This window comes from Phaethon aethereus (genome assembly GCF_964289735.1).
Source record: "Phaethon aethereus genome assembly, chromosome: 2".
Classification (NCBI taxonomy): Eukaryota; Metazoa; Chordata; class Aves; order Phaethontiformes; family Phaethontidae; genus Phaethon; species Phaethon aethereus.
This window is the reverse complement of record NC_138582.1, coordinates 84,437,522-84,448,042: the sequence shown is the minus strand read 5'-3', so window position 1 is coordinate 84,448,042 and position 10,521 is coordinate 84,437,522. Positions and strand designations below refer to the sequence as shown.

The 10,521-nt window shown below is 41.6% G+C and overlaps 1 protein-coding gene across 1 annotated transcript in view; it reads left to right on the top strand.

Annotated features, from left to right (window-relative positions):
* Positions 1-315: 315 nt before the first annotated feature.
* Positions 316-10,521, top strand: part of MARCHF11 (membrane associated ring-CH-type finger 11) — a gene marked incomplete at its 3' end in the record, with an annotated part of 35,079 nt that continues 24,873 nt past the window's right edge. The window contains exons 1-2 of the mRNA XM_082014875.1: positions 316-1,012; positions 2,193-2,348. Coding sequence (XP_081871001.1) covers positions 719-1,012; positions 2,193-2,348 — 450 coding nt within the window. The 5' untranslated portion in view covers positions 316-718. The remainder of the gene's footprint in view (positions 1,013-2,192; positions 2,349-10,521) is intronic.

Below are 10,521 nucleotides of genomic sequence, written 5' to 3'. Positions count from 1 at the left end.
GTGCCGCGGTGGCGGCGGCCGGCCGGCGGGACGCAGCCGTTGAGGCGTGGGGGGAGCCGGTGCTGAGGGGAAGGTCGCAGGGAAGCGGCGGGAGGGCAGGTGGGGCTGTGGCGTCCGGGGGAGGGGAGGGGTTTTCGCCCGGCCGGGCAGGCGCCGGGGTGCTGGCGAGGGTGGCGGTTTCCCCGCCGCGCCGCCGGCCCGGAGCGGGGCTGACCGTGCCGGTTGCGGGGAGGGGGAGAGGGGGGCGGGGAAGGCGCCTCGGCAGCTGCGGGCCAGCGGCGGTTGCGGTGACTGACTCGCGCGGTCCTCGCTCCCGCCCTCCCCCCTTTCCCCCCCCCGCCGCGGCTCGCGCCGAGTAACGGTCCCTCGCTCGCGCTCTTCCGGGCGTTCGGGGGCGACTGTTGGCGGCTGGGCCCGACCCGGCGCGTGCCGGACCTGCCCCTCTCCGCTCCGCCCTGCCGCCTCGAGATCCCCGCACACGCAGCGCACCCACAGGCACCCACGCTCACTCACGCGCACACGCCGCCGGCGCAGCTCCCGACCCGGCTGGCGGAGCGCGGCGGAGGGAGGCAGGGCGGCAGGAGGCGGCCGCGGCGGGTCACCTTCCCGGCCGCCGGCAGCGAGGAGGACGCCCCCGCCGCCGTCCGTCCCCGCCCGCCATCCGTCCCTGTGGGCCGTCCCCGCCCCGGGTGAGCGGGTGCCCCGGGCCGGCGCGGGCATGAGCTGCGCCGGGGGGAGCGTCGTCGTCCCTCCGGGGGAGCCGCAGCCAGACCCCGCCGCCCCGCTGGAGCTGCCGGCCGGAGCCGGGGAGGCGAGCGGGGACACCCCAGAGGAAGGAGAGAACGGTGGCGCCGGCGAGGGCCGGAGGCGCGGCTCGGAGAGCGGCCACGCCGAAGCGGCGACTGCCGCCGGCGACAAGTCCGAGACCCACTCGGTGTGCAGCAGCGAGAGCGGCAGCCACCCCGGCGGGGCCGGCCCTATCTGCAAGATCTGCTTCCAGGGCCTCGAGCAGGTGAGGAGAGCGGGGCGGGCGGCCGGGCGGGCGGCTCCCGCTCTCTCACACAGGCGGACCGACCCCTCTCACACAGACACCCCCGGCTCCGCTCCCGGAGGCGGCGGGGCGGCGGCGGGAGCCGGGTGGGGCGGCGAGGGGAGCGGTCAGCACCAGGGACAGGGCTCGGCAGCGCCCGCCCGGCTCCCGCCGCCGCTCCTGCCGGGCCCCGCCCGCGGCTGCCGGCCGCGGAGCCCCGTCGCCCCCTTGCAGACCTGCCCGCTGAGCGGCGGCCGGCGCCCGGGCGGGACCCTCCGCTGTGTCGGCGGCGAAATGGGTGTAGCGAGCCTCAGCTGCTGTACGAGATGGTTGTGACAAACGCTTGGGCCAATTCTGAGTCGGCGCAGACTGATTTTGGGAACAATCAGAGATTTGCTGTGCCTGGCTTGCACACTATATCTTCTTGCCGCCACGCCTGCTGGGTTTCCCCTCAGGGACTTTAAACAGTAAGAATTTCTCGGGTTTCTATTAGACTTTAAAATGAGAGTGTTAGCTTACAGGTAGCGTTGAGAAGACCTCCAGGGATCTTCGCTGTCATTACATTACTGGGGACAGTATCAGCCATGGATCCCAAACTAGCATTTTATAGATTGTCTTGTAGTTCAGCTAGAAAAAAACCTTTTCAAGGGAAGAAGAGAATAGCTGATTTATATAATACAGAAATATGTGAACTACTGCGGGAAGTTTTTAGTTACATTATTTGAGGTCCTGCCTGGCAGCTGCCTGGCTGAACAGCAGAGAACCCTGCTCCAAGAGTATGGTTCTCTGTGACGTCACCTATTTCTTTCCTAGTAATGACTGCACGTAACTGTTGGAGAAATGCATCTAACCATTTTCACTACAATTTGAGGTATTTGAAAGTGTTAATGCTACTGTTGTTTGATGCATGATAATCTTTTACTTGTTTCACATATGTACACATATATGTGTAGACAGTTACCTGCCTTTATCTCATTGGAAGCACTTAGATGTTTTTAAGACAGTTTAATTTTTAAGTGTTTTTATGGCTAAAAATACATGCTTTTTCATGTACTGAAATTGAGACCAGTTCGTTGTTACAGACCTGTAAATATTTTGGTATTGAGTATACATGTACATAAAAGATTCCTTTAAAATTAACGTTTCTGTGTTGCCTTTCCAGGGTGAATTGTTAAATCCTTGCCGCTGTGATGGGTCAGTACGATACACACATCAGCTTTGTCTGTTAAAGTGGATAAGTGAAAGAGGGTCATGGACCTGTGAACTCTGCTGCTACAGATACCATGTTATAGCAATTAAAATGAAGAAGCCTTGCCAGGTAATTTGTTTGTTTGTTTAAAAAGTTATGTTCTTCCAGTCACTTTTAAAAACAAAATGGTACCAGCCTATATGCTTTACCAGTTAGCACTTGCACCCACCTGAAGTTAGTTTTTAAGACCAGTTACACATTAAAACATGCAGTCATTTGATTCTGTTATGTTCCTCTAGTTTTGGCTTGCCATAGAAATGGTCTTCAGAAATGGTTAAATTCTGTAATTAGCTAAGTCACACTGAGACATGACAGAACTTGGATCTCCCTGGTTCAATTTCTAAACTTTAAACATCTCTTTATAATTTGTTAAAGGATCAGTCAAAGGTTGATTTCACTCATTCTTCAAGCTTGGGGTCCAGAGAAGAGAGGCAGAGAAAACTTCGGTTGCCTGTGTATTCGCCTACTGTAAAAAAGTAAAAGGAGGTGACTTTTCTGTCTTGGCACAATCCAGAGTAGCAGAATGCTCTTTATGTTTTGTCCACCAATAATTGTTTCAGAAGCTGATAAGTGCAGTAATATTTTTCACAGCTCCCTGTTAACAGCATCACAACATACAGCTGGAAGTTAGAGTATTATAGTGGTAGCATGTTCAGGGAGTAGGCAGGGGGAACTCAATGCTTTAGCAGATCTGTTAGGGAAGCCTTAATACCACTTTGCACACCACAATTCTTTAAAGGCTTAAAACTCCATCCTAGAAATTGTATTTCACGCATCTGAGGAATGCATTTAGTAAGATAATTATATCTTTTTTTTTAGTTTTGATCCTACGAGCTCAGAGATGATGGAGCTCTCAAAGGCTAGAGCACTCAGGTCATTTTTCTGTGCCTGAGTTTGATTGGAGTTTCATAGAAAAGACATGCTTGGATGGTAATGGCAGTTGTGGGAGCATGATAAGCATTCTGTGGATGTATGATTTCTGGAGTATTTTCTTATAGGTGTTCAGATTAGGTGCAAGTACTTTCAGAGCCAGTTGTGACTTCAAGTTTTTCCTTTATGAATCCACAAAGGAAACTTTTTGATAAGCTTTCCTGGATAGATCCTTTATGATGTGAAAAAGTCACAGATTTGTAAAACGGTCCAGAAAACAAAGGTGGTAGACTCTGTTTCTACATGGACTACCTGGTGGTTTGGCATGGGATTCTATTTGATGCATTTGGCTTTTTTTAACCATTCAAAAATCTATATTTCCTTTATATCCACAGCAATCTTGTCCTTTTCATAGCAAAGGTTGTATATATATATCAACAGTTTGCAATGAGTCTCTGAAAATAGTTGTTTGGCAGCGTGGGCATGACACAGTTTCCTGCAAAAAGGCATCTAGTACTATTTGAGGTGTCCCAAGGTAGCCAAAACATCTAGACAGGATAGCAGGTATGACACAACTTACAAGAGACTTTGGAACTGCAGTTGGAGGCCAAGTGGGATATTAAAGGACATCTGAAATGTCATTAGAGACCTGTCTGTGGACAACAGAATCAAGCCCCAATTTGAAGAACAACCATTCAATTTCTGTGGAAAGCAGAAGCAAAGAAGAAAGTCAGTTGGTGACACAGTGGACAACAGTGTTTGACTAAGCTACAAGTGAAGTAGAAAGAAACCGAAGAGTGAAAAGTTAAATGCCATTCTCTTCATGAATTATGGCGTATTTTTCGTGGAGGGACAGAACTAGATTAATGTTTCTCCTTCAATAGCTTAAAAAATACTTCATTTATTCTTAACCCTATCTTTAATGTTTTAGGCCAATTATTTAAGTCTGTCCTTTTTTACTCTTGACAAAACAGCGTACAAAAAGATTTCATGGAGTTGCATACTCAAATAATAAGTTACACATATACTCCTAGGTTTAAACTCCTGACACCCAAAAGGTCACGCATCTCTTTGGAGGGACTCGGTGGTACCTTTCTCATTCTCCTATATGGAATATTCCTCTTGTAGTTACAGAATCTAAAAGAAACTCTCAAAATTGCAGTTATCTGTGTATTTTTATAAGGGTGATCAGTCTTAAAATGCCCTCACTCCTCTCCCATACTGTTGACTATAATAGCATTGACTCTTGGTTTAAGCTTTTGGACAGGTTCTGAATCATTTGCTTGACTACACAAAAGCCTTTTTTAAGGTAACTTTTTGGTCAGGTTTGGTAAAAAGCTAAGGGTTAGACCATTTCAATATAGAAGTAGTTTACTACTAGAGGTAGGGAATGTACTTAAATGTTCCCAAGCAAGCAAGACTTCTTGCATTACATTAGATACAATATTTGGACAGGAGTAGTTCACTCTCCCTATAACTAGTAGTCTGCCTCAGTCCAGGTTCTCAGAATTGTCTCTACTAGTCTTTTATTTATTAGATCTGTGTAGGCAATGTCATAAGAGAGAAAAAGGATGCTATTTACCAAAATAACTTCTTCTCAAGTGAATTGCCTGTGCAGATTTACACCAGCTCCTCAGGTTTACTTTTACCTCAGTTATTTATGGAATGTAACAGTGCTTAGGGAGTTAAGTAATAGGAGATTTTTTCTGTATTTTCTTCCAGAACATTGGAATAGATGTGAATATTCCATTTAATATCTAATATTCTCTATGTTTTCTGTTGCTTCATGGCAAGGAAAGTAATCCCAAAGGGGGGCCTCTTTGGAGGCAGTACCTTCACAGAACAAAATTTGCTATGGTAAGTGACAATTCCAATAGAATTTTTCCAGCGTCACTTTGTATATTTCAGCAACTACTACTTAACTCACTTTTAAGAACCCAATTCTGGAAACACATAGACTTTTAGTATAAGAAGATCTTAAAACATAAAAATAACTAATTAACCAATGGGTAACAGTGGAAGATGAGCACACAAACAAATTGATGATGTTTGGTATGGTGTTTCACAGAGAAATGCAAATGTGGATTTTTTTCAGTATCCTTCTTAGGATCATATCAGAAAGACATTTAACCTTGCACTAGTCCATTACTGAAAGCATATGTTCATGTCATTGGACTTGCTTCTTAGGGCAGGGTGGAATTTGATCCGATAATAGGCAAGGTTATGTTAATAACTAGAAAAAGAAAAACTATAATGAGGGGAGATGGAACAAATATTGGTTTGGGCAGGGAGTTTTGGAAGGTTTTTGAAACAACTTAAAAAAGACTGAGAAACTTTAAATATCTGACTTGGAAATTAAACTGATTTAGGATTAAATTTTAGTTTAACAAAGAGAAAGAAAGCACAAACAAATATTTTTATATTGTTTTGTTAAGCTTTATCGTTTGTACAGATTTCCTTCCTAAAGGAAATATAAATGAAGTGCTTTATTTTTTATTGGTGCTATTTAATTATTAAGCTGTTAACAAATTAGTTCACTCGGCTTGCAGTTAAACATGAACATATATTGAAGAATGTCAATTCTCGTGTAAGACTCAGAAATAATGTTTAAAAGTGGAATATAGTCATGCAAAGGTTGAGCACCAAAATATAATTTGGCGCTAAACCCCATCATTTCTATAAAAATGAGTGATAAATATATTTAGAGAATAGCCTTTTCTAGACTGTTACTCTAGTCTGTCATAAAATACTATTATGTTAGATGTTTAATATACCCTGTGTTTGTGTTCATTAAAATGTTATATTCTGGTACTTTAGGTGAACTGGATCTATTCCAAAAGTAATACAGTAGATTGGTGTGCTAATTTAAAAGCTAATTGCATGGCAATTCAACACCTTTTCTGACATGAGGAAAATCACAAAATAAACAGTTATTTTAAAAAGTAAATTCTTAGGTTTTAGGTCTGATTTCTTAATATAAACAAAAAAATTAAGGTTGTACTTAGTATTATTTAATCAATTGTGTAGTTATTGGAGGTGGAATGTGGCTCATGAGTTCAGTGGTTTTCTGTGGTCCAGACTGTGGTTATTAACATTTGAGATATTCATCATAAAAATTCCTATGTTCAACAGTTTTTGTGAATTACAGGTTCAATTTTTCCAGTGTTGTTAATGTGAGTAGTCCTCACTCATTTGAGTAATCTCACTAGTGTCAGTTAGATAAGCATGAGCAAGACTATGTAGCACGCTGCATGTATATATATGCATTTTATATTAAAAAGTGCAAAAGTCAAGTTCTTCAGATACTTCAGTATGGAGGCCAATGTCCAGAAAAAAAGTATTTAGTAAAAGTTATAACTAATGGCTATGCTCAACTGGATGAAAGCATTTACTTTTTGTAGGCATAACTGAGAAGGGGAAAGGGAGAAGACTCAAATCTCCAATTGTGCTTTTTAAACTATGCTACGTACTAATAACAATCCACTAATGTTGCTGCTGTTACACTGTCTGTAATGAAGATCCAGGAGGATACATTGTGCTATTCACTGTGTCAACACAAACAAAGAACAAAAAGGATTGTCCCACCCTTGGACAATTTACAAAGAAGCTTGAACAGGAGGTAAGGGACAAGTCTATGGGGATATATAAAACCGGTACACTACCATCTTTAGTCTCTGTACACTAACCATCTTTAACTATTATTGAGGTGTTTGCATCTCAAATGGGACAAGTTTTAAGATGCCTCTTGAAAATAGAATAATGAACCTTGGCAGGCACACTTTGAATGTGAAGGCAGTATGGAAGGGCTGTTAGAAAATAAAATACTTGGCTGAGATAGGTATCATGAACTGAACAGAGATGAGATTCAATGTGAGTAGTCATTAGAAGGTAATGTGTCAGTGAAAGCCTGTAAGGACTTTAAAAATCGAGTCAAGTCTTTTTATTTTATGTGATGGGGAAGAGAGGAACCAGCATAGTGGAGAAAAAAGGGCAGTAACATAGTCAAAGTAGTGGACTGAAAAAAAGTGTTTGAAGTAGTTTGTGGTCATTGAGAAAATTACATTTGTCATGAGTTTAAAAGCTGTGTTACAGTAATTGAGACATAAGATGAAAGTGATGATGAGAAATTAAATTTTTATATATGAATAGTCTTGGATATGCTACATGGAAAACACACTTAAATTTTAGAAATATTATGAACAGGAAGATCCAAATAGATATTTAAATTTAAGATAATTCTTGGGTTACAGAACAGATTAATGGATTGGAATCCACTATCCAATGGATAATCAATTCGTATGGATAATCCATACGAATCTGTACTGCTTGAGGAAGGCTGGGACATGCAAATCCTAGAGATTTTAATGAACTTAAAAGATTCTTACAAAAGGTGGTAGAAACAGATTAATGTTTTAGTTTTGACAGGAGAGAGAAATCTGAAACAGAAAAGTAGATCTGTCAGTTATCAGCACAGATACAGTAGTTGTGCTTCTCACACACTTCCTTTTCCTAAGTGTCTACTTTTGGCCACTTCTGGGGAGAAGTTACTAGGCTAGATAGACTTTTTGATTTGATACATTCTGAGTCATTTCAGCGACATGCACTGGGTGGAAGCTGGTGATCATGATTGGTTCTAAGTAGCATGGTTAATGGGTTTAGAAACAAAAGGCTATCATCAGGACTGTTGGAGAGGCCAGTGGTGTCAAGGTTGTGGGTTTTTTCTGTGGTGGGAAAGACAAAATAAATTTCCTGTGTACGTTCTGGGAAAGATCTGTAGGTGAATGAGAGACTGAAAAAGTGAATGGCGGTAAGTGAGTGGATCAGGAGGAAGGACAAAATGTTGTCACTGGGCCAAAGTAGAGAGATTACAGAAGAAGAAAGGACAGTAAAAATTTCACCACTGACCAAAAGGACAGAATTGCAAAAATAAGAAGGCAACAGAGAGAAAATGCTAAGGGGATAATGAATTTGATGTTGTATTACCTTTTATTTGTTTTCTTGTAATTAATGCACAGAGACACTCAGAGATAAAAGGAGTAGAGACTTGGAAAATAAAGGCAGGAAAAAGTTGTGGAGACAAAAGTCAGTTAAGTTTGAGAAACACATTTGGTTAGCCATTCAGGTGAGAACAAATTTGTCATGGAGCAAGTGAGCAGGCCACTAGTGCACTACTAGCATCCTAGAAGCAAAATACACGGCTGTTAGCGTACAGAGCTGAAGGAGTGCAAGGTGGACATTACAGTGGAAAGCATGATCAAAACTGTAGAAGCCTTAGAAGGGTGGAGGCAATTGGTAACTAGTGACAGGTAAGAGGCAACAGGGGATAGAAGAATTATCAATACCAATGATCTGAAAGTCATGAAATAATGAATAATAATATGTGAACAAATGAACTGATTCTATCACAGTGATATCACAGCGGTAGTTGAGTAGGGATAAAGAAGAACTAATAACAAAAGACTAGATATAGACCTAGGTGAAAATCTCATCAAAGCACTGAATGGCCTTTTTGTTGACTACAAACACTGAACCATATTTGTTAGTCCAGTGAGGAGAGATGATATTCATCTAAGAGGTCAGAGTGGTCATCAACATGGGAGCTGAAGCCATCAGGGAGGAACACGTGAGATTATAGAGTTAAAAATTGAAATTGGAAGGATCAAGTACAAAAGGGTTAAGTACACAGAAAATAGAACCTTGGCAGAGGGGAAGAAGATTGATTTTGTTTTAGAGAGTCCTATGAAAGAATTGAGAGTGAGGAAGTGGGGAGAGGAGATTTAGGTCAGAACTGCCAAAAATGGGAAACCAAATGTTTCAAACCTATGATTCAGCTCAGAAACTTTGATATTCCTAGGCTAGTGAGGATTTTTAACATTGTATGACAAAAATAATGCTTTCTCACTGGTTGGAATGGATGAAGATTGAAGAGATGACCTAGAAGGTGTAGTTAATATTTGGGATTTTGCTGCAATGGTTGGAGTAGCACCAGCAAATGCCTGAGATCTGCTTTCCTGATTCTCTGTGTGTTCATGTTTTGCTAGATGGAACATTTGGTCAAAGTTGGCATCGCAAGTGATAGAACTCAGGAAATGTGTTATACTTGTCAGAGCATCATCTACAGCGTGTAGGGAGCTAGACAAGCCACTCCGGTGCTCACATCTGTCTATTTAAGATAGGGAATTATGAGTAAAAAATAGATTAGGCAAAGAAATGGTGATTATAGCATACAGAACAATTTTATAATAACATATGGATAGTGATTTTAGACTAGTTCTCTTGTATGCACTTAGGCAGTTCTGTTGGACTTCTAATGTGTATACTAAGGTAATCAAGTACCTACATAAAATAAAACATAGCTTGTTTTAAAAAAAGAATAACATTAAAGGTACATAGTTGTGTGATCCTCATAGGTTACTCTCTTGTTTCCCGTAGCTTATTAAAAAATCAATTGTTTTCTTGTTTTATTTTGTGAAAAGTGCAAATTGTGCTCAGGGCATTTTGAGTCCTTGAATGCTGTGAAACAACAGTTAGCACAACGTAAACTGTGAACTGTACTTGGAAATAAACTAAAGGTGTCATCCTGACCTAGTGGTAAGATATATAAATACAGATATAGATTTAAAGAGCATTATCTTAGTCTATTAAATAGTGGATTAACTACTTCAGGAAAAAAAGTGGATTCCTTTGAGCCTAAGATTTTCATAGGGCAAAATGACAAGCATGACATGGTGCCAGGTTTTTTTTCAGATGAAATAGCTGAATAAAAGTTATTACTGGAATTGTAAGCATAAATTACATATTTGCAACAGATTCCATTAGAAAAATCCATCCAAAAGTTAAGGGCAGTGTGAATTGGAATCAAAGTTGCTACATGTAAATAGTTACTGCCATTTAAAATGCCTAGGACATCTAAGTAAACAGTGCAAGGCTTAAGATATAGTGTGGGATCTACATTCAGGAACCTTTTAGCTACTGTTTTTTATCATTTTTTGTCTGTTTGATTGGATATTTTCCCAATAGCTTGATCTTCTAGCCTAAAACTGATGAAATTTATTTAGTGATGAAAGATTTGTGAGTTTTTCAAATACAAATTTTTGTCTTTTTATCTTATGTCCAAAATCCTGATTATTCAGGTCTTTTATTCCTATCAACAGAGATTAGTGAAAAACATTGCAACCATGTACTGGTTGTTTCAGCAGGATTTGTTTATTTCTTAATATGAAAACTTGTTAATAAATGATAACGTACTGCTATTATGCCTCTTGTTTATGTTTCCTTAGCTTATGCTTATTTGGCAATGTAAGTAGCCTGCCCTGGGCACCAAATACTGTCATTATCTCCTGGCTTCTCTACCAGTCATGCTGTGTTGACT